This window comes from Oncorhynchus clarkii, chromosome 12, assembly GCF_045791955.1.
Source record: "Oncorhynchus clarkii lewisi isolate Uvic-CL-2024 chromosome 12, UVic_Ocla_1.0, whole genome shotgun sequence".
Taxonomy (NCBI): Eukaryota; Metazoa; Chordata; class Actinopteri; order Salmoniformes; family Salmonidae; genus Oncorhynchus; species Oncorhynchus clarkii.
The window spans coordinates 50,299,844-50,324,781 of record NC_092158.1 but is presented as its reverse complement, the minus strand read 5'-3'; the positions used below and the strand labels follow the sequence as shown (position 1 = coordinate 50,324,781).

The 24,938-nt window shown below is 41.1% G+C and overlaps 1 protein-coding gene across 1 annotated transcript in view; it reads left to right on the top strand.

Annotated features, from left to right (window-relative positions):
- The window catches only part of LOC139422477 (disks large homolog 2-like), a 289,501-nt gene that overhangs the window by 212,509 nt on the left and 52,054 nt on the right, over nucleotides 1–24,938 (top strand). The window contains exons 7-13 of the mRNA XM_071173643.1: nucleotides 6,148–6,201; nucleotides 10,831–10,881; nucleotides 12,774–12,898; nucleotides 16,150–16,319; nucleotides 18,055–18,191; nucleotides 20,250–20,394; nucleotides 20,948–21,095. Of these exons, the coding sequence (XP_071029744.1) occupies nucleotides 6,148–6,201; nucleotides 10,831–10,881; nucleotides 12,774–12,898; nucleotides 16,150–16,319; nucleotides 18,055–18,191; nucleotides 20,250–20,394; nucleotides 20,948–21,095 (830 nt within the window). The remainder of the gene's footprint in view (nucleotides 1–6,147; nucleotides 6,202–10,830; nucleotides 10,882–12,773; nucleotides 12,899–16,149; nucleotides 16,320–18,054; nucleotides 18,192–20,249; nucleotides 20,395–20,947; nucleotides 21,096–24,938) is intronic.

The following is a 24,938-nucleotide window of genomic DNA, read 5'->3' as shown; positions in this document are numbered from 1 at the left end:
CGAACAACGTTGTGTACTACTCCCTTCACAGAACAGCGCAAACTGGCTCTAACCAGAATAGAAAGAGGAGTGGGAGGCCCCGGGGCAACAACTGAGCAAGAGGACAAGTACATTAGAGTATCTAGTTTGAGAAGCAGATGCCTCACAAGTCCTCAACTGGCAGCTTCATTAAATAGTACCCGCAAAACACCAGTCTCAACATCAACAGTGAAGAGGCGACTCTGGGATGCTGTTTGGCATCTGTGTTGGCTCTAAGATAATTTACCACCAGCTGTCTCTGTGCTGTGGTGGGCCCGAAAACCAGATTGGAATACAGAAATACAGTTGGCACTTAAATTATTTAGCTGTTTGAAAACCAATTTCTCCAGAATTTTGTTTAAGAATAGGTTGGAGATTGGCCCGGAAATTGCTAAGAGCTAAAGATTCTAGATTACTTTTCTCCAGAAGGGGATTCACCATATCAGTTTTTAGTGCAGTGGGGAAAATGCCTGTGTACAGGGATTGAGGTTTGGGCCGCTGAGGGTTGTTACTAACTCCAAAGCGCTCACACATCACTGTACCCGAGAGTGGGTTGGCCTTCCTTAGTTCATCGGAGATTAAATCAGTGGTACGTTTTTATTTACAAGGCCATATTGAGACAGCTCCAATTAAAACTATTGCCTGCGCTCACATGATTGTGTTTTGTTGAGGCCGGTACAGAGCTAGGGAAAAAAGCTTCTGGTTGGAATGCGCTTCAAAAGGTCCTGAAATTACACAGGCTTGTCCCTTTAAATTAGTTGAAAGCTAGCCTAAACACTATGATGGAAAATTAAGTGGGGGGCTGTCAATGTTTTGAACCCTAGTGGCGCCACACGTTCCCAAATCATCTTGCTGTTCAATGTGTAAATGTATGTCTTTTTTTAAACTGTAGTGCTTTGTGTTTTATGTTGTAAATGTGTCTACAACTTTGTGTGCTGTATTTTGGCTTTTTGTGTGCTGTATTTTGGCTTTTTTGTGTGCTGTATTTTGGCTTTTTGTGTGCTGTATTTTGGCTTTTTTGTGTGCTGTATTTTGGCTTTTTGTGTGCTGTATTTTGGCTTTTTGTGTGCTGTATTTTGGCTTTTTCCCACCATCATTTAAACCATTCTCCAAGACCGACCACAACTTTCTTTCCTTTGCCGCAACCTTGATGTTTCCCCCTCTCTTAATAATCTCTCTCTTGTTCTCCTTCTCTTTATCTGCTTTTGTTGTTGACTGTTTTTATATGTGAACAAATTATTGTAAATTATAGATGTGTTATTTATACGCATGGTGCACTACACATAGATTCACCCTTAAATTATTGAACAAAATGAACTGGAGCACGATGGCTGCACTGAGAAATTGGAGTACAGGGTTCTCAACATCCCATACTAAAGTAACAGCTTAAGATATGTCTGACAGGATGAAAGTTTCCCCTTTGTTATGTTTTGATCAGCACCAGTGGTGCTACAGTGCCTTCAGGAAGTATTCACATCACTTGGCTTCTTACACATCTTGTTGTGTTACAGCCTAAATTTAAAATAGATACAATTTTGATTTATTTTGTCACTGGCCTAATGTCAAATGTGGAATTATGTTTTTTGAATTTTTGACAAATTCATTTAAAACGAAAAGCTGACATTTCTTGAGTCAATAAGTGTTGAACAACTTTGTTATGGCAAGCCTAAATAAGTTCAGGAGTAAAACTTTTTGATTGATTCACCTTTCAGCATAACAATAACCTAAAACACAAGGCCAAATCTACACTGGAGTTGCTTACCAAGAAGACGGTGAATGTTCTCGAGTGGTCGAGTTACAGTTTTGACTTAAATCTACATGAAAATCTATGGCAAGACCTGAAAATGGACGTCTAGCAATGATCACCAAGCAACTTGACGGAGCATGAAGAACTTTGAATAGAATAATGGAACATTTTCAAAATCCAGCTGTGGAAACTCTTAGAGACTTACCCAGAAAGATAGAGCTGTAATTGCTGCCAAAGGTGCTTCTACAAAGTATTGACTCAGGAGTGTGAATACTTATGTAAATGAGATATTTCTGTTTTTCTTTTACAATAAATGCGCTCCCATTTCTAAAAATGTGTTTTCACTTTGTCATTATGGGGTATTGTGTGTAGATGGGTGTGAATCTTTTGTTAATTTAATCAATTTGGAATTCGTGCTGTAACACAACAAAATGTTTGTTACAAGAGAGTACTTTCTGAAGGCATTGTAAATGTGCATGTACGTTATTTGCCTAGGTGAACAGTGAAAGGCTAAATCATTGGCAGCATAAGTGGTTGAAATAGTTGTTGATATATTCTGCTACATTGTGCAGTCAAATATAAGAAGTTGCCTGCATCCCAAATGGCACCCTATTCCATATAGTGCATAACTTTTGACCAGAGCCCTATGGGAGCCATTTGGGATGCAGCCGTCTTCAGCAGAAACATTTTCACATTTCATCCCTAACTAATCGTCAGTAATCCACAGACAGAGTGGCTTGGTGACATTGCCAAGTTATTGCATGGTTCATACATTTGAGGTGGAATTCCGATAGCTAAAAGGGTTCTTATGCAATACAAATTGTACCCTATTCTCTATGTAGTGCAGTACTTTTAAATAGACCCGGATGGAACCTGTTCATAATATGTGCACTTTAAAGGGAATAGGGTGCTATTTGGAACGTGGTGTTAGACTTGTAATTAACAATGCTCTGTGTATTGTAGTTATTAACACCTAATTAACCCCAGATGTAGATCAGACCAGGCTCCCCACAGTGAATCCCGATCAGTCCCTTTTGTTGTAGGTTCAGGCTCTTTTTGAATTCGTCTGTCCTCTGTTCCTCGCATCATCTCTCCTTGCGTCCTTCTCAAAACACATTGGAGGGAGGGACTTTGGATTATATCCTCCAATACGGTCGACGAGGAAGTGAGGAGATGTGATGCGAGGAATCACAGGAAATTTAGATAGGGCCTCAGACTTAATATGCTTCTCTGAAAGAACTGATGTCAGTGTGCACCATTGTCAAGAGAGGACGACAAAAATTGGTTGGAAATGCAGTCACGCAATAGTACAGTGTCTGTACCCGGTATGTACTGCATGTATTCAGCTGTGTGCACATGACTTATACTTGCAATCATGCTGAGTACCAAGCTAGTGTGTGTGTGTGTGTGTGTGACATTACGATGAATATTGCATGGGGAAAATCTAGCTCCTCACTCCTCCCTTACACATAGTGTAACCTAGAACAGTGTGGTTTTATGGAGTCCCCAAAAATGGTCAGCATTCAAGTTTACAACATGGAGCACTTGCAGTACAAAGCAAAAACTCTTACGATGATGAATGTGTTGTGCATCATATGAGGCATTCTGCATCATAAATTGTGTGTCTGCAGTGAATGCTTGACTGACTTGCACAATTTTGGGGGGGATTGTATTAACAGTGAACAAATTAACAACATACATTGAGTCTAGTATTCCTGGTAAGGCATAAAGGTTTACATTCATTTTCTGCCGGTTAAATATAAACTGCCTTTGAATAATAATCATAATCCTGAATAGCCCCTCAATTGATTTCTTTGAGTGCTGCTCCCTTTCTCTTTGCACACGTGCATGCACACATACACACATGCTCTCTCTCTCTCTCTCGTCCTTCCTCTCCCTGATTGAGAGAGATTGTGTGGTTGAGAATCTATGCAGTCAATTAGCAGCAGTGCATTGTAAGCAGAAAGTGTCTCAATCAGAGATTGATTTACCCACAAACACCATTCTGCCTCAAACACACACACACACATCAGTCTACCTGCTCCAAACAATTTGTAAAAATATGAAGGAGCTTTGTTTGATGGAAACATCGAAAGGTTTAGTAGAAAAGGCTGAAAGACACTGGAATCACTTCCCTGAGCCAGCCTTTCCCTTTCAGGGCATTCTGTGAGAGTGAGCACCAGAAAGGCTATTGGAAGATAATGTGGAGCCATCTTATTGCTTAGAAGTATCTGGCTGTGAAAGACCTGCAAATACAGTGCATTCAGAAAGTATATTCTGAAAGTATATTCAGACCCCTTCACTTTTTCCTAATTTTGTTACGTTACACCTTATTTTAAAATTAATTAAATAAATGCTTTCCTCATTCATCTACAAGCATTCATCCCCATAATGACAAGGCAAAAACAGGTTTTTAGATTTTTTTGCAAATGTATTACAAATAAAAAACAGAAATACCTTGTTTACATAAGTATTCTGACCCTTTGCTTTGAGACTTGAAATTGAGCTAAGATTCGTCCTGTTTCCATTGATCATCTTTGAGCTGTTTCTACAACTTGATTGGAGTGATTTGGAAAGGCACAGACCTGTCTATATAAGCTCCCACAGTTGACAGTGCATGTCAAAGCAAAAACCAAGCCATGAGGTCGAAGGAATTGTCCATAGAGCTCTGAGACAGGATTGTGTCGAGGCACAGATCTGGGGAAGGCACCCCTGTATTTGGAGAGTTTCTCCCATTCTTCACTGCAGATCATCTCAAGCTATGTCAGGTTGGATGGGGAGCGTCGCTGCACAGCTACCTTCGCCCTAGTGTGAGGTTCCTGAGCTCTCTGGAGTAGGTTTTCATCAACGATCTCTCTGTACTTTGCTACGTTCATCCTCTTTCCCTTGACTCTGACTAGTCTCCCAGTCCCTGCTGCTGAAAAACATCCCGTCAGCATGATGCTGCCACCATCATGCTTCACCGTAGGTTTCCTACAGACGTGACGCTTGGAATTCAGGCCAAAGAGTTCAATCTTGGTTTCATCAGAGAGTCCTTTAGGTGCCTTTTGGCAAACTCCAAGCGGGCTGCCATGTGCCTTTTACTGAGGAGTGGCTTCCGTCTGGTCACTCTAATATTTCTGCAGCACATGGTGGAGTGCTGCAGAGATGTCCTTCTGGAAGGTCACCTCCCTGACCAAGGCCCTTCTCCTCCGATTGCTCAGTTTGGCCCGGCGGCCAGCTCTAGGAAGAGTCTTGGTATTTCAAAACTTCTTCTACTTAAAAATGATGGAGGCCACTGTGTTCTTGGGGTCCTTCAATCCTGCAGACATTTTTTGGTACCCTTCCCCAGATTTGTGCCCCGACACACAACGGACAATTTCTTCGACGGACATGGCTTGGTTTTTGCTCTGGCATGCACTGTCAACTGTGGGACCTTTATATAAACAGGTGTGTGCCTTTCCAAATCATGTCCAATCAATTGAATTTACCACAGGTGTACTCCAATCAAGTTGTAGAAATATCTGAAGGATGATTAATGGAAACAGGATGCACCTGAGCTCAAGTTCGAGTCTCATAGTATAGGGTCTGAATACTTATTTAAATAAGGTATTTATGTTTGTTATTTTTAATACATTTGCAAACATTTCTAAAAACCTGTTTTCATTTTGTCATTATGGGGTATTGTATATATGTAAAAAAAACTATATATTTAATCCATTTTAGAATAAGGCTGTAACCGGCCTTCCGAGTTGCGCAGTGGTCTAAGGCACTGCATCGCAGTGTTGCGGCTTCACTACAGCTTGGAGTTCGATCCCAGCCTGTCATTACCGGCCTTGCCCGGGAGTCCCATAGGGCGGCGCACAATTGGCCCAGCGTCATCCGGGTTAGGTAAGGGTTTGGCCGGGGGACTTGACTTGGCTCATCGTGGTCTAGCGACTACTTGTGGCAGGCCTGGTGCCTGCAGGCTGACTTTGGTCGTCAATTGAATGGTGTATTCTCCGACGCTTTGGTGAGGCTGGCTTACGGGTTAAGCGAGCAGGTGTTAAGAAGCGCGGTTTGGGGGGTCATGTTTCGGAGGACGCATGACTCGACCTTCGCCTCTTCTGAGCCCGTTGGGGAGTTGGAGCGATGAGACAAGTTCGTAATCACAAAATTTAGGAGAAAATGTGACATTTTCACTGTAACGTAACAAAATTTTGAAAAAGTCAAGGGGTCTGAATACTTTCCGACGGCACTAGCGTCTAGAGGAAGGCTCTGGAATTCTTCATGATACAGGGTGAAGTCACCACATGATCCAGAAGCTGTCCTTTGGATCCATTTATAGAAAGTAGGACACTGGTGGGTCCAGGCTTCTCTTGCTTTTTCTTATCTTTCTCTCCCCCTTTTTCTCTCTTTTTCAGGCGAGTCCCGCCCCAATAATTGTCAACACGGATACTCTGGAGTCTGTACCTTACGTGAGTTCCTTTTTCAATTTTCGGCAATTGATTTTATTATGTTTAAGTACGAACGGCATACATTTCCATGTGGATTGATTCGAGTGCAAGATGCAACTTCATGCAACCCTATACCCACTTTAAGTAGTCTTTACAGGTAAGACTTTTCAGCACTGGTTGTCAATGGCCGAACGTTATATTCTTAAATATTTATCTGGAACACAACATACAGTGTATGGGTAAAACAAATAAGGCCACTATTGTGAATTATTGATAGTTGTTATAAATAAAACACCTACACAGGACCACTGATTTGTACAGCCCAAAAGCCAGCATTTTGGTTTGGCATCAGAACTTTTCTCTTAACAGATATTTATTATTGATGGTTTCTATTTGTTGGTACTGGGACTCAAAAAGTCCTTCAAAAAGCCATTTGGACACAGTTTGGAGTGAGATGCTAAATTAATGAGTAAGAGTTAGGGTGAAAATAAAGTATCCCAACTAGAAGATTACTGATTACTGCACCTGTACATAGCCCATCTTTAATTTAGCCCAAACAACTACCTCTCCCCCTACTGTATTTATTTATTTTGCTACTTTGCACCCCATTATTTCTATTCTCTACTTTGCACATTCTTCCACTGCAAATCTACCATTCCAGTGTTTTACTTGCTATATTGTATTTACTTCGCCACCATGGCCTTTTTTTTTGCCTTTACCTCCCTTATCTCATTTGCTCACATTGTATATAGACTTATTTGTCTACTGTATTATTGACTGTATGTTTGTTTTACTCCATGTGTAACTCTGTTGTTGTATGTGTCGAACTGCTTTTCTTTATATTGGCCAGGTCGCAATTGTAAATGAGAACTTGTTCTCAACTTGCCTACCTGGTTAAATAAAGGTAAAATAAAATAAATAAAAGGAAGCCATAGATAACAGGCAACATCCGCACTGAGCTAAAGGCTAGAGCTGCCCCTTTCAAGGAGCTGGACACTAATCCGGACGTTTATAAGAAATCCCGCTATGCCCTCTGACGAACCATCAAACAAGCCAAGGGTCAGTACAGGACTAAGATTGAATCATATTACAGCTCCTCTGATGCTCATCGGATGTGGCAGGGCTTGCAAACTATTACGGATTACGGAAGCCCAGCCGCGAGCTGCCCAGTGACACAAGCCTACCAGATGAGCTAAATTACTTCTATGCTCACTTCAAGGCAAGCAACACTGAAGCATGCATGAGAGCACCAGCTGTTCTGGACGACTGTGTGATCACTCCCTCCGTAGCCGATGTGAGTAAGACATTTTAACGGGTCAACATTCACAAGGCCGCAGGGCCAGACTGATTACCAGGACTTGTGCTCAGAGCATGCGCTGACCAACTGGCAAGTGTCTTCACTGACATTTTCAACCTCTCCTTGACCGAGTCTGTAATACCTACATGTTTCAAATAGACCACCATAGTCCCTATGCCCAAGAATGCTAAGATAACCTTCCTAAATGACTACCGACCCGTAGCACTCATGCCGGTAGCCATGAAGGGCTTTGAAAGGCTGGTCATGGCTCACATCAACACCATCATCCCAAAACCCTAGACCCACTCCAATTTGCATACCGCCCCAGCAGATCCACAAATGATTCAATCACACTCCACACTGCCCTTTCCCACCTGGACAAAAGAAACCCTATGTGAGAATGCTGTTCATTGACTACAGCTCAGCGTTCAACATCATAATGCCCACAAAGCTCATCACTAAGCTAAGGACCCTGGGACTAAACACCTCCCTCTGCAACTGGATCCTGGACTTCCTGACGGGCTGCCCCCAGGTGGTAAGGGTAGGCAATAAGACATCTGCCACACTAATCCTCAACACGGGGTCACACAGGGGTGCGTGCTTAGTCCCCTCCTGTACTCCCTGTTCACCCACAACTGCGTGGCAAAGCACGACTCCCAACACGATCATTAAGTTTGCTAATGACACAACAGTGGTTGGCCTGATCACCAACAACGATGAGACAGCCTATAGGGAGGAGGTCAGAGACCTGGCAGTGTGGTGCCAGGACAACAACCTCTCCCTCAACGTGTGCAAGACAAAGGAGCTGATCGTGGACTACAGGAAAAGGTGGGCCGAACAGGCCCCCATTAACATCAACGGGGCTTTAGTGGAGTGGGTCGAGTGTTTCAAGTTCCTTGGTGTCCACATCACCAACAAACTATCATGGTCCAAACACACCAAGACAATCATGAAGAGGGCATGACAACACCTTTTCCTCCTCAGGAAACTGAAAAGATTCGCCATGGGGCCCCAGATCCTCAAAAATGTATACAGCTGCACCAGTGAGAGCATCCTGACCGGTTGCATCACCGCGTGGTATGGCATCTCCTCGGCATCCGAGTATATAACCTCGTTATTGTTATTTTATTGTGTTACTATTAATTGTATTCTTTAGTTCATTTGGTAAATATTTTCTCTAGCTCTATTTCTTGAACTGCATTGTTTGTTAAGGGCTTGTAAGTAAGCATTTCACGGTAAGGTGTTGTATTCGGCACATGTGACATAACATTTGACTTGAAATTTAATTTGGGGAAGTTGATGTTGTGGCTTGGACTTTGAGCAAATTCTTGGACTTGAATTTTCTAGCACAAGACAGGATCAGATTGACCTATGATCTAGAAATGAATCAAGTCCTATGGGTATGTTCATGTGTTATGTAAATTGTTACATGATGTTTTTACATATTTACACTGCTAAAGAAAGCAGATACAGTACGTTCGGGATCAACCTAAAACTTGAATAGTCCCTGTGAAATTGATTTGTCCAAATAATCAGTGATGCAAAGACCAGCTCGTCAGAAGAATTGTCTTGTAAGCCTGATATCCTATGTTCCAGACAGACGTAACTTTTGTTACAGATGTTGGGAGTGATTATTATTATAAAGGAATGGAAGACACTAATATAAGACTACCATGACAAAGGTTAGGTTAGTAACAAGCTACGTGTAACTGATTACAAAAAAACTGTAACTGTAATCCGTTAAATTACCAGCAAAAAGATTGTAATCAGATTATAAATGATCACTTACAGGATTACTTTTAAATTCAGAAAGAATATGCAGATTTTTTTTTCTCAATGACATTCAAATCTCCATTGAAAAAAGGCACAAGTTTAAGTTTGTTCCGCCTCAGTGAGTCTGACCACAAATCAGAGACCACTATGATGACACACCAAATGCAGGAATAGGCTTTTGTAGGCTATAGCTATATCTTCCAATGGTGCGACTGCTGTCGGCATCCAAAGATTATACATTCAATTTGAATATACGCTTGGAGGTAAGGACGACAGCAGTGGTGTAGCCTACGGGCGATATGGATCACTTATTATTGATATCTAAATAGGGGTAGATGTAACATAGTAAACCAAAACCCTGGATACTCAAATTAGTATGATATGTTACTTTTGGTATGGTATGTGTTAATTTGTGGATGTCCATCATCCATTTCGTATGATATGTTACGAATTAAAATTTGTATTGATATGTTACGAATTACAATTTACTAACGTTAGCTATGTGGCTAGTTGGCTAACGCTAGCTAGGTGGCTAACGTTAACTAGGCTAGGGGTTAGGGTTGGAGATTCAGGTTAGGTTTAACACCCACCCATCCATGACCCCAACCCAACCGCAAGTAACCTTCTGTCTTATGCAACCATACCAAACGTAACTTATTATACTAATTTGAGTCTCCCGGATTTCCGTTTACTATGTTACGTCTAGTCTAGAGACCAGGCTGGTGTATTTTAACCCAATAATGGTTGAATTGAAGAAGTTTTGAACTGCCTGTAAATCATTGTTTTTCGACCAGTGGACGCAGCCAGTGCATAGTGTGGATCCCAGCTTATGGAATAAAGTTTGAGGGAATTCGTCCCTTCTCAACTCCTCTGTGGTATTGTGCTCCACAATCTGTCAAAAACGAGTTTAATTTAAAAAGACCATGAGTGGTGGTTTTAGTTCTCAATCTAATTTGTCCGGATACAAAAATATTGTCCATAGTACTAACGGACACATGCTCAAACTCATACACTTTTAAAACTCTTAAACAGCTGCAAATGATCTAGATATCAAAGTGTCCATTAGGCCTATAATACAGCAGGTGGCATTCATATTCTTGAAGACCAGGGGGTATTCAATTAATTGGAATAACTGGAGATCTGACAGACTTTGTTTTGTTAGGATATAGCCAAATTGTATTTTTATTTTATTTGAAGTAGAAAGCAATGGGTTAGAAGAAGCCCACATAACCCATAAAGTCAAATGCAACATCCATTTATGGCCAGCTATGTAAACTCTAACATTGATTTATCCTGCTATAGATGTCCATCAATTGGGAATATTTATTTTTGTCTTCTTCTAATACCTCTTAAGAGGAAAGTAATCTAAAAGTAACTAAAATCAATCAAATAACATTACTGAGTTTGGGTAATCCAAAAGATACGTTACTGTTTACAATTTTGGACAGGTAACGAGCAACTAACGGATTACATTTAGAAAGTAACCTACCCAACCCTGACTATGCTCACACGTCTGTAAATAGGAAACTAAGTAATGTACTGGGTATACGTCATTTATTTTATATTTTGTTTTCCCACAGGTGAACGGGACAGAAATTGAATATGAGTTTGAAGAAATCACGCTAGAGCGGGTGAGTTGATGAACACACGATCTGAAAATACTCTATTTAAACTCTATTTAAAATGACCCGGAGAGGACATTACAGTCATTTAAATTGAACGAGGGATGCCATATCCTGTCTCATGCTCATCTCAGACATGTCCCATAAAGGGCTTCATAAACTAGGAAGTGTAATCGTTGAATGTGACAGGCAGGATAAGTTAATAGGCCAATATGTTTCAAATGATATTGACCCCATACACCTGTTACGGGAGGAATAGAAAAAACAGGAAGCTGACTGATACTATTTTGAAGCTGCCGGAGAAGCTAGATGACTCCACAAACTGAAGAACAGAATAACAAACTGTGATTGCGTCACCATTTTTATTTCAAATTGATGCATGAAGAGGAAAGCCTGGGGTTACTGTGCCTTTGACAAACTTAAACAGGAGCCCGTTTTACTTTCCACTAAAGCTAATTGATCTTAGCCAGACAAGCTAGAGTAACACAAACATCCAAGTCCTGCGGGTATTTTGAGCAGTGCCAGCCCTTAATTGGGACATAGCATTTGCATGACAAAAGCCAGGGCTAACATCCCCAAGGCTCAGTGGCCAATAAGAGGCTTAGCTTGGGCTGCTGAATTACATTTTGACAGCTTAAAAAAAAGGATCCTTGTGACCTGAAACAATAAACTACAATAGGAAAAGGTCCGTTCAGCCAAAGGAAGTGATAATTCATCCAACAGCGGAGGCTGAAGCATTTGGTGCTTCACTGCACAGCTCACCCTTTGACGGGCAAGAGCAGAAAGAAACAGGGTGGCTTTAGAGTGGCTAATGCTGACTCTGCATCTGTGTATTCAGGCTTCACCTCACAGGACCCTTTATCTATGCACTCCACTTCCATTGCTCTATCTAGCCAATGGGCTTTGATTATGTGTGCACTTGAGTGAGCTAGCTGTCATTACTTCCATCGCAGCCTGGTTGAGCTGTGTCCGTCAGCTCAGCCTACAGGGTGAATTTTTAGTCAAGAGATGCCCCTACTAGGGTTGCAAAATTCCAGGAACTTTCAATGAATTCCCTGATTTTCCAGAAATCCTGGTTAATCTTGGTTTCCTGCTTATTCCCACCGAATTCCGGGAATCTTTCTGGGATTTGGGAAGAAACTGTGAATTTCTTGAAAGTTCCCGGAATTTTGCAACCAATCAAAGCAAAGCATCCACATTCATTTTGTAAACGCATTGAGGGGGATATGGCTCATAAAAATGATAGAGCTTTGTTGTTGTACACAGAAACATTGGCTTTGAGAATTCTGCTTTCGCCTCTGTATCATAGTTATGAAGTCATCTTCTGGGGACTCCATTGCGGTCAAGCGCAAACGTGAAAATTATCCCATACAAATGAATCCGTACGAAAATGAAGTTCATAAATGTGTATTGTCAATTCACTTTTTTCAAACTTAAAGCTAAATATGAACTCGTATTAGATGTTTATTCGGGCATTATATAACGTTTTTCTAAGAAAGTATGTTTTCAGACATACAGTATGTCTAGTATACTCTACACTTCTCCTCACTTTCAAATCGTATACTTAGGAATTATATTTATTTCACTATAAAACGTGTTTTCAGACATATTTCTTGTACTCGAAAATACTAAATTGGTCCCAGTTTCTATTAAGTTGGGGGCTTGTATCATGCAAATTAGATAGTTTGTTGAATTCTGGGAAAACATGTTCCTGCAAGACAATCGCTAAATTGTTGTTAGTTATGAACTTAACATTTTAAGTGTGTGACCCACGAAGCTAAACAGATATTGTATGTTTTATGTTGGATGTAATTTAGTATAGTTTACTGGTTAGCAATATAAGGAATAGAAGTGTAACATTACTGCTAGATGTATTATTCATCGTTCCTCATGCTCTACAGGGGAACTCAGGGTTGGGCTTCAGCATAGCTGGAGGGACAGATAACCCCCATGTCGGCGATGACCCAGGGATCTTCATCACCAAGATCATCTCTGGTGGCGCGGCAGCAGAGGATGGCAGGTTAAGGTGAGTGCTATAGATCGAGCCTTTTTACAACTGAAATCTTCACTTGAAGACATTGAGTTGGCAAAAAGCTCTGGTATAAATGCTGTCAGAATGGGTGGCTCGAGGACTCTCATCTATCATTGGATCTAAGTATATTTGTGCCATGTTTTGAAGGCTTTATCCTATAACGGAAAAGCTGGAAGGGTTGTTTTCAGATTTTTCCCGAAATGTTATCTTACTTCGAGAGCTGTTCTTTGACAATTTGTTACAGAGATCTCTGTTCGCATTGTCTTTGTTCAACGGTAACTCTCCATGGGATTGCATTCATTCCAGAAACTATCCCTAAACACCTCTATATAAATTTCACATGTGGTACTACATACAGAAGACTACAGGTAACTGCCAAAATAAAGTCAGTAAATGAGGGATACAAAGTATATTGAAAGCAGGTGCTTCCACACGTGTGGTTCCTGAGTTAATTAAGCAATATAGCCAAAATGACATCCAACATAAATATACAATTTCTGTTTAGCTTCACACACTTAGATGTTAAGTCCACCACTGACTCTACGTTTAAAATCCATTTAGAGATTTTCTTGCAGGGGCATATTTTCCCAGAATACCACATACTTTCTCATTTGCATAATACAATTTATTATTATGTTTTTAAGATGTGCACAGAGATTAGTGGAAAAGGCCTACTCTAGAAGACATGATGGGTTTTGACATCGTTGAAGTATTATAGTTAGGCACACTCCTCTTGTGGTTACTTATTCACTTCACCGTCTGGGGGATTGTAGCTTAACATTACTTATTCTAAGCATCTTCTTGCTCTTACGTTTTAGCTGAATGTAAATAGGAAATACTCAAAGGCTTTGCTCTGGGAGCACTCTACATAACACAGGGCTTTTGGGATGCTTAGAGTACCACATAGTTAGTAAGATGACAGGGTAAATTAAAGGGGAAGTTCAGGATTTTACAACTTGATGTTAGATGGTTCCTCACCCTGAAAGTAGGTTTGGTTTTTCTTTAAACAGCCACTTTTCAGCTAGCTTCTGCATTGCATTGCTTTCTCTTCGGGGGTTTAGGCTGGGTATCTGTAAAGCACTTTGTGACAACTGCTGATGTAAAAAGGGCTTTTTAAAATAAACAAGAGTGATTGAGTGACTAGCCACATCTAGCTAACAATCAATGGAAGTGGTAGATGCAATCACTCTCTTTTATAATGGACAAATCACCTTGAAGTATCATCAAAACACATATGATGTTGATTTCAGTTGATTTGGCGATGAAAGTGACAATGATATTTTAAGTTCAGCATAAAATCCCTTTTTTTGGTGTAAACGTTTTGCTATGGTGTGCGCTAATGAATACAACCCAGCTGTATCATAAATCAGACCAACCCAGCAAAATCAGAAGTGTTAAACTCATTGTAGTGTTAATTTGAACACTTTTACGGTGTGTATATCAGAGTATCGGAGCGGAGCATGCCTAATTTGCTGCCTTGCTATGTTGTTGTCTTAGGTCTCTCTTTATGCAGTGTCGTCTCTCTTGTCGTGATGTGTGTTTTGTCCTTCAGTTTTTTGGCAATTTCTCGCATGGAATAGCCTTCATTTCTCAGAACAAGAATAGACTGACGAGTTTCAGAAGAAATGTATTTGTTTCTGGCCATTTTGAGCCTGTAATCAAACCCACAAATGCTGGTGCTCCAGATGCTCAACTAGTCTAAAGAAGGCCAGTTGTATTGCTTCTTTAATCAGAACAACAGTTTTCAGCTGCTGCAAAAGGGTTTTCTAATGATCAATTAGCCTTTTAAAATTCTAAACTTGGATTAGCTAACACAACATGCCATTGGAACACAGCGAATTTGGAGCTGCAGTTCATTTTTTTGTGAGCGTGGAATGTTTATTGTCAGAGTGGTAAGAAAGGACATTGCGCGGGATTTGAGTGATGAGCGGGATTTCTAACTGCTCAACTCCGCTCACATAATCTGGTGTATATGCATCCACACTCAACAGAATGAATTTCACACTTTCAAAAGTGTGAACTCAGGCATTTCACTCTACATTGGAGTGAACTAATTAGTATTTAATTTTACAGTAGAGTGAAATATAATGAAATGGTATATGGTGTAAGCCTAATTTGTATATTTCCCAGGGTGCCTTTTCTTTTTGAGTGATTTGTAGAGTTACCATGTATTTTTTAGTAACCCAGACATGGTTGTGGAATTATCATAAAAATTATTCAAATTAAACTATGACAATTTACATTACATATATCATAAGGCTTTACTTTGATGGCCTAGTTTTAACTTAACTCAGTGTAAGGAAACTCCTCATTTACAGGCCACATCAGGCCTGCAAGTCACATTATGAGGGCTTGCAACGTGATGAGTAATTCCTATTGGAATGCAGACAGAGTTAGGATATCAAACAGTTGTAATTTTTATTCACCCGTAACCGATATTCAGAATGACTGTCAGGATAATGGAAATGGGTAAAGGAGACTACCTTAACCATTTAAACTGGAACAACCATTTCAGTAACGGTGCAATACATCTAACTAACTGATCGGATTAGGTTAGAAAACTATATGTTATTTATCTTTGTGTAGCACAAGTTTAATCAATCAATCAATGAACATGCAAAAACACAGACATTAAAAACAATCCTAAAAAAGCTACCTGCAGTAGAGCATGCTGGAAAATATGTTAATGATGGGCTCTCCACAGTGTAAAACAATAGCTCTGGTTATTAACACCAACAATTTGGGTTATTTGACACCACTGAGTGTTAACACAGTGAACACTGAGTGAATTCAACTCCTCAATCAACACTAGAAATATAACTCTGATAAATCAACACTGGCCAATTTGCAGTGTCCATTCAACTTTGGACGTTGTGCTGTAAATGCATATAGTGTTCACCAAATTAACAGAACTCACTGCAGACCAAGGCATCATGCTGAGCACAAGCATAGAAACACAGCTTTTATGTGTGTAAATAGGCAGAATCTCTCGCTCTGCTTGAGTGTGTGTGTGCATGGGGTCCCAGCTGGTCCCTTACAATGCGCCTCAGGAGAGTTCTGTTCTTGAACGTGGGGGCATGGATGTTTGTGGCCTCTCCTGAAGGGGTTAAAGGGTCACACTGCAGCAGGGGCCTTCTACTCCCCCTGCCACATGCACGCGCACGCACACGCACATGCACATGCACGCACAAATACTATTTTTCCAGGTTGAGGCTCATGTTCCCATCCTCTTTTTTTCCTTGCAGAGTGAATGACTGCATCCTGCGGGTGAATGATGCCGACGTGTCCGAGGTGTCCCACAGTAAGGCTGTGGAGGCACTGAAGGTGGCCGGCTCCATCGTCAGCCTCTACGTTCGCCGGAGGAGACCCATGCTGGAAACTGTCATTGAGATCAAACTCATCAAAGGACCAAAAGGTTGTTTTACACTCCCTCTCATCTTTCTATCTATCTCATATTTTGGGGATTGAACTCTCAGGTAAAATGTGAAAGGTTATTACATTACACCATGTTGGACAACTTCCCTTTCCCTTTCCGTCTCAATTTTCGTCTCTCTCTGTCTCAATTTTCATCTCTCTCTGTCTCAATTTTCATCTCTCTCTATCTCAATTTTCATCTCTCTCTGTCTCAATTTTCATCTCTCTCTGTCTCAATTTTCATCTCTCTCTGTCTCAATTTTCATCTCTCCATGTCTCAATCCCCCCCCCCCCCCCCATCATCATTACTTTCTCAATATATCCCTCTGTCTGTATCTACAACTCACTTCCTTTCGCCTTGTTTTCATTTCTTTCTCTTTTGCTCAGTAAGTATCAGTGATTTTTAAGGGTAAACCGGATAACCATGCACATCCAGTATGCTTTGTTTTATTTCGTTTTTTATCAGTGGGGGTTTGTACCACCCCCCCAGCCCCCACACTAAGAAATAACTTTGATGCATTATTTATATCAAAGAGATGAGTCATCACTGGGGAAAAGCTGCAGTGAATCCATGGGTGTATTCATTAGGGCACACTGTGGCAAAACGTTTTGCAAATGAAAACGTTTTCCAACAAAAAATGTGGAATCTTAAGTTCAGGTTAGTCCCTCCTCATTTTGGGCACTTTTGGCTCCTAGTGAATAGCCCAGATTGGGAGATGGATGAGGGAGGAGAGGAGATTTGGAAAGCGACATCGTTTGGTCTATAATTGATGCTGCTATTTTCTTACCCTGACTATAAGCGTCCCATGTGTTTTTCACATGTCAGTTGGCCGGAGTTGAGACAAACCCACTGTAATCAATGAAACATGCTATACTTGCCGCAGAAGCAGCAAAAACACAATGCTCTCTTTGCTGAATCATCTTTCTACCCTTCAAGTCTATTTTCCAGTGCTTCAGGTGTCTGTGAAGTGTACTAATATACACTCACTCAACAGTTTATTAGGTACACCCATCTAGTACCGGGTCGGACCCCTCTTTGCCTCCAGAACAGTCTGAAATCTGGGTCGGATACATTCCACATGGATGTTGGTCCATGCTGACGCGATGGCATCATGCAGTTGCTGCAAATTGGACGGCAGTACATTCATGCTGTGAACAGCCCGTTCCATCTCATCTCAAAGATGCTCTATTGGGTTGAGGTCTGGGAACTGGGCAGGCCACTCAAGTAAACTGAACTCGATGTCATGTTCCAGGCAATGTTTTTCCACACCTCAATTGTCCAGTGTTGGAGATGCCGTTCTGAGATGCCGTTTGTAGTCCGCCTGGTAGCTTGCACGATTCTTGCCATTCTCCTTCGACCTCATCAACGAGCTGTTTTCGCCCACAGTCCTGCCGCTGACCTGATGTTTTTGTTTGCCGCACCATTCTCGGTAAACACTAGACACTGTCGTCATGAAAAGCCCAGGAGGGATCTGTCGCGCCTGGTACCGACGACCATACAGCATTCGAAGTTGCTTAGGTCCCTCGTGTTGCCCATTCCAACGTTCAGTCGAACAGTAACTGAATGCTGTCTGTAGGAGCAATCCATTTTCGTGAATGGGGTGTTGTACCTAATAAACTGTTACTGGATGTAAGTGGCTTGTGCTTGTGATCCAGAGGCCGCAGCCTAGACCACTAGACCACACTAGGCCACAATACCTTTTTGTAACCTCCACCCCACGTCTATTTCTCCTCAGGGCTGGGCTTTAGCATCGCAGGAGGGGTGGGCAACCAGCACATCCCGGGGGACAACAGCATCTATGTAACTAAGATCATAGATGGCGGTGCAGCACAGAAGGACCAGCGCTTGCAGGTTGGAGACAGGCTGCTTATGGTAAGTTACTTTAGCTTCACTACCCCTACCCTGCCCTGTCCTCATCCCCCCATAGGTGGACCATACTGTACTGTCAAAGTGTTATACTGCGTAAGAACCTTCATAACACATTTATTAAACATCATTCATAAGGAGTTTTGAAAATAAAATGTAGCTTTATTTATCCATTGTGCAACGAAATAGTGAGTAGTGTGTAAGAAGGTTGGGTACTGTGACAGTAAAATATAGATTTATGTTGTATAATGCATAAATTAAGATCTATTCAATGGGACTTTTATTTTGAAAACTCCTTACGAAGGATGTTAAATACATGTGTTATGAAGGTTATGCAGTATAATTACACTAACAAACTAATTTACTGTATAAACAGAGACCCATATATTCCCCATTGTGTGTATGAATGTGTACATGTTTATTTGTTAAAGGGCCCTGTTTTCAGTAATATCATATCCTGCCATAGTTAAGTGTGCCAATTTAATGTTTGAAGAATATGTGTGTTAATTCAGGACTGGCTGATAGTTTAATTGTAGGCCCCTCTCACCAATTTGAGTTGATTACATTCAGGTGTACTAAGGTGAATAGGAGAGTGGCCGTGTTAAAGACGATTTATGCTCATCCCGGCGTCTGCATTCGCCGTACAGCATTTACTGCGATGCAGTGTCTTTCTATGTCAGGGCATTCTTACATCTAGCGCCTGGCAGAGCTGTTGTCAAGGAAGTGAGTTTATGTTTATACAGGACGTACCGCCCCCACCTACCGTCAAACAATCATGTCAATGAGGAGATATACGTAGCCATACGGAGCACTCTGCATTGTTACGCAATTTGGGAAGTGCACAGCGATGCAGTATAAAGCTTGATTTGGCCTCCGCAATTGGATCACACCCTCCGTACGGACCTTTTGGAACGCATTTATGGATCAAGCATAAATGTATTTTTAGTTGGAAGCAAGGATAGAGGAGAGCATGTTTGCTAGATTTTATGCTCTTACCTGTTTTTTCTTTTAATCCTAGTTTTAGCCTGTTAGCTCTTCGTCTGATTTTAACCTGTTGTTGTATCTATCTATTTATTCAAATAAATTATATTTTTTTTGTAAAATTGTTCCTGTCTTCATGAAATCTTTTTGATGTGTACGAGGTAACGGCCAACTTCATCACAACTACAGAAATCTGTTATAGTGTTGTTATAGTGTTGTAGCAAGTAAGTTGCTTAACCACAGTTAAATTCAACTAGCTACCTTCCTGCTGCCTCCAGCTCTGGAGGATCCTGATCTGCATTTGGCAGGCTGCACTTGGCAGCACCATGTCAGTCTGGCATTAAAGGGGTGGAACGTAAGGTTTAAAGAGCGACTGCCCCTTAAAAGCAACTTCACGCTTTGAGAATGGCTTATGTGGCATTGCTGTGAGTCACAAAAATAATTGACTACATAGATTGACTACAATGTACATAGGACAATATTTTAAACCAACTATAAATTGTAGATATTCATTTACCAATATTGAAAGCCTTTAATGAGATAACTAAAATATATGCAACATGAAAATATTGTCCCATTTACACTCTGCAATTTATTGACGGTCCCTAACTATTCCCTGAGATTGGCTATCGAAAGTGTATACAACTTTGCCAGAGTTGCACACCAGCCGGATGAAGCTAATTGGCAAAATAATTTAGGTAAATCTTCCCACCTGCGAACAGACACAAGGGACTCCCACATCAAACCACACCCCGAAACCAACTCACATTTTAATTCAGTCATGGCCGAAATCTCTCTCAAAACACAGTACAGATCAAATAAACAGTAGCTGCCAGGACTAATATTGGTCCAATAAAAATAGCACCCTGTTGGATTGGATAATATTGTGTTCATTTGTTTGATTCAAGTTCTATTTAAATCTGTTATGGATAGGGTATTTAATGTATTTGGGCCTTTTTAAGTGAATTACTTTGTAAAAGTGGATGATTTAATGAACCAAATCTTAAAACGAGGCCAAATCAGGAAGTGCAGTCACCCTTTAACTTTCTTACGTTATGCCTGAGATTTTCTCCATGCACACAGGTGAACAACTACACTCTGGAAGAGGTCTCCCACGAGGAGGCAGTAGCCATACTGAAGAACACGTCTGACGTTGTCTACCTGAAGGTGGGCAAGCCCACCAGTGTTTACTTATCAGATCCCTATGGGCCACCTGATATCACGCACTGTGAGTTTGTCACCTCTTTTTCACCCCTCTACCCACCCGTTTGGCCAGTTTCCCAGACACAGATGACGTTTAGACCTGGACTAAAATGCATGCTCAATGGAGGTTCTTCAATAAAAGTTCTTAGTCCAGCACTAGTCTTAGTCTGTGTCTGTGAAACCGCCTTACAGAGACGTAACTTTAGTTTGTCGTCCGAGTTGTGTACAAGAGGGCAGCATTTGAGTTACAAATGATGTGAGCAACCTCTGCTGTTGTAGACCTGGACATTCTTCTTTCACTTCGCAAATGAATGTGTTTCATTCACACTGATGCGGTATGCTTGTTCATTATCCCTGAGTTTAGATACAGAGTCTTCACAAGAACGTTATGAGTTGGGATTGTTTTAGAGTGCATTGTGTTTGCTACGTAGTACTTATTTAACCTTTCTCCCTTGCCATGTAAACTTAAATTCCAAAACATTAGTGTGTGGGCCTCCAAACTACATTAATTTTATTGATTGGTAGGTTAGTAATGTCAAGTCTGAAGTGCTGTGTACACCCTTGTTGTTTCTTTCAAGCGTTCTCTCCAGCAATGGAAAATCATATCTCTTCCGTGGGAAACAACGGCACTCTGGAATACAAGTGCAGTCTCCCCCCCATGCCCATCTCCCCCGGAAGGTACTCCCCCCTCCCAAACCAACTACTCGGGGAAGAGGACATAAACAGGTTGGATGGTTTTTCCTTCTTACGGTAATTACATCCCTTCCTACTAGACGCCAGTAGTATTACAAGTAGAGTCTCGTCACTTCAATCCACCCCGTTTTGTATGGAAACTCAAAAGCATTTCTAGACGACGTTACAAGTTGATGGAATTGATTGCTTTGGGGATTACAAGCCCCCCCCCCCCCCCCCCCCCCCACGCACCTCCCTTCCTAATTCCTTTGACCCAGCTGTTTTGGTCCAATGCTGTCCTCCACTCAAGTCCATTCTTTCAACTGTGTTGTGTTGTAGCACTATGTTTGATCTGGCGGTATATTTGAGATGCATGTGACGATATACTGAAGCGTGGCATAGTCAGGTTTTGTACCTTTACGACCTTTGTAGTTTTTTCCGCTTCGTCCTTTAATCTTATATGTATGTAATAATGGACCAGACTATCGCGGCTCTGAACAATCAATTCAGCTTAAGACAACAAACTAGCTATTTCAGGGTTTCACAAAATTGTTTATTCTTTGATCTAGTTATTTTAATTTTGGAAGTTGGTATATCACTGTGGTATTACATCAGTAGTGGTTGCAGATGGTTTTCATTCGGGTTTTTTCAGTGAGATGTTTTCTGCAAGGCAGTTGATTTTTCTGAGTGGGTGCTTAACCTGAAAATCTCTGTCTCACTCACTCACTCACTCACACACTCACACACTCACACACTTAACATCCACATTAAAACAGCGCTCCCTTTCCAAAGGAAGGAGCCTCCCTTCAAGAGGAGTTTGTTGTAGCACTGAACCACTGTCTATATTCTATAACACCTCGAGTGGAAGGACACGTGCTGTTACGACGTGGGGTGGGGGGAGGGGGGGGGGGGGGTGATGGAGTTTCCAATAAAGCTTCTACTAAAGGAGAGAAGTAGAGTGTTTGATGTCGTGAATTTGCATTTACTCTGACACATGGCATACGTGTTACTCCAAGCAATATCCTACATGGGCTGCGAGTTGATTGGCTCAATGTCCAGGCAAATTCAGAGCAACAAGAAATGACTTAGCCGACCATGTGGAGAAAAGATGTTTCAAACCTGTAATCAGCTTTCCAAGACAAGAAAGTCTAGACGCTCATCACTACAAGAGAAACTAAGACCAACTGCAAGCCACTTTATTCAAATGTATCCGACCACATCAATCGAATTTGTCTTGATGTGTTCCGTAACTGGGACAGAATGCATAATAGATCAGTACTAGAGTGCCAAATAATTTAAATATATCTTTTAATCTTCACGTTTTTGTATATAAAAAAAATGCTTAACACTTTTTTTTTAATGCAGTCTGATTCTGTCTTTATAAAGTAGTGTCCTAGTTTAAAGTTACATACCGTTGAGCATGTAAAAGATGGTTTGAGATTTTGTTTTAAAGCACACTGGATTTTAAAAAAAAATAGCGACTGCCTCTAAAAAGCAACAGATCCCTTTGAGAAATGGCCTATGTGGCATCAATATGCGTCAAAAACAGTTATTCCAGTGTCAAAATGACAAAGTGTAAAGTGTAAAGACTACAAAGTGTAAATAGGATAATTTTGGCCATAAAATCCGTGCGTCACACCGGGTAAATTGCGGTTGAGTTTTGATTTGACAATGTCTATTTGCCCACTAACACGGTGTGAACAGCTGCTGTGATTGCTCTCTATCCAATAGCACGGACAGTGAGATAGACCTGCCCAGCAGCTCCGACTGTTTACATAAGACAACACGTTGCACATTTTTTTTACTTGAGAAATACAGCACCAAGCACCTTAGTTAGATTTACATTTATGCAAAAATGCAAACATTTATTACAGTTATCTTAGATTCATTCTGGGGATTTTGACGAAGTGAAATAGACACGGAAGCCTATCAAATGTTATTGGTCATATACACATATTTAGCAGATGTTATTGAGGGTGTAGTGAAATGCCTGTGTTCCTAGCTCCATCAGGGCAGTAGTATCTAAAAATTCACAACAATACACATACATCTAAAAGTTAAATAATGCAATTAAGAAATATATAAATATTAGTACAAGCAATTGCAGTGGGTCAGAAGTTTACATACACTAAATTGACTGTGACTTTAAACATCTTGGAAAATTCCAGAAAATTATGTCATGGCTTTAGAAGCTTCTGATAGGCTAATTGACATAATTTGAGTCAATTGGAGGTGTACCTGTGGATGTATTTGCTTAACATCATGGTAAAATCAAAAGAAATCAGCCAAGACCTCCGAAAACAATTGTAGCCCTCCACAAGTCTGGTTCATCCTTGGGAGCAATTTCCAAACGCCTGAAGGCACCACGTTCATCTGTACATACAATAGTACGCAAGTATAAACACCATGGGACCACGCAGCCGTCATACCACTCAAGAAGGAGATGCGTTCTGTCTCCTAGAGATGAGCGTACTTTGGTGTGAAAAGTGCAAATCAATCCCAGAACAATAGCAAAGGACCTTGTGAAGATGCTGGAGGAAACCGGTACAAAAGTATCTATTGCCACAGTTTAACGAGTCTTATATCGACATAACCTGAAAGGCCGCTCAGAAAGGAAGAAGCCACTGCTCCAAAACCGCCATGAAAAAGCCAGACTAGCCAGACTACTTTTTGGAGAAATGTCCTCTGGTCTGATGAAAAAAAAATAGAACTGTTTGACCATAATGACCTTCGTTATGTTTGGAGGAAAAAGGGGGAGGCTTGCAAGCCGAAGAACACCATCCCAACCGTGAAGCATGTGGTGTCAGCATCATGTCGTGGGGGTGCTTTGCTGCAGGAGGTACTAGTGCACTTCACAAAGTAGATGGCATCATGAGGGTGGCAAATTATGTGGATATATTGAAGCAAAATCTCAAGACATTAGTCAGGAAGTTGAAGCTTGGTCGCAAATGGGTTTTCCAAATGGACAATGACCCCAAGCATACTTCCAAAGTTGCGGCAAAATGGCTTAAGGACAACAAACTCAAGATATTGGAGTGGCCATCACAAAGCCCTGACCTCAATCCCATAGAAAATTGGTGGACAAAACTGAAAAGGCGTGTGTGAGCAAGGAGGCCTACAAACCTCACTCAGTTACACCAGCTCTGTCAGGAGGAATGGGCCAAAATTTACCCAACTTAATGTGGGATGATTGTGGAAGGTTACCCGAAATGTTTGACCCGAGTTAAACAATTTAAAGGCAATGCTTCCAAATACTAATTGAGTGTATGTAAACTTCTGACCCACTGGGAATGTGATGAAAGAAATAGAAGTTGAAATAATTCTCTCTACTATTATTCTGACATTTCACATTCTTAAAATAAATTGGTGATCCTAACTGACCTAAGACAGGGAATTTTACTAGGATTAATTATCAGGAATATTGAAAAACTGAGTTGAAATGTATTTGGCTAAGGTATATGTAAACTTCCGACTTCAACTGTATGTATTCCTCTTGTCCAGATGTGATAGGGCAGTGTGCAGTGCGATGGCGATTGCATCGTCTGTGGATCTCTTGAGGCGGTATGCAAATTGAATTGGTTCTTGGGTGTCAGTTAAGGTAGAGCTGATATGATCTTTATCTAGCCTCTCAAAGCACTTCACGATGACAGAAGTGAGTGCTACGGGGCGATAGTAATTTAATTCACTTACCTTTGCTTTCTTGGGTACAGGAATCTTGAAGCAAGTGGAGACTGGGATAGGGAGAGATTGAATATGTCCGTAAACACTCCAGCCAGCTGGTCTGTGCATGCTCTGATGACGCGGCTAGGGATACTGTCTTGACCGGTAGCCTTGCGAGGGTTAACAAGCTTAAATGTCTTACTCATGTCGGCCACAGAGAACGAGAGACAACAGTCC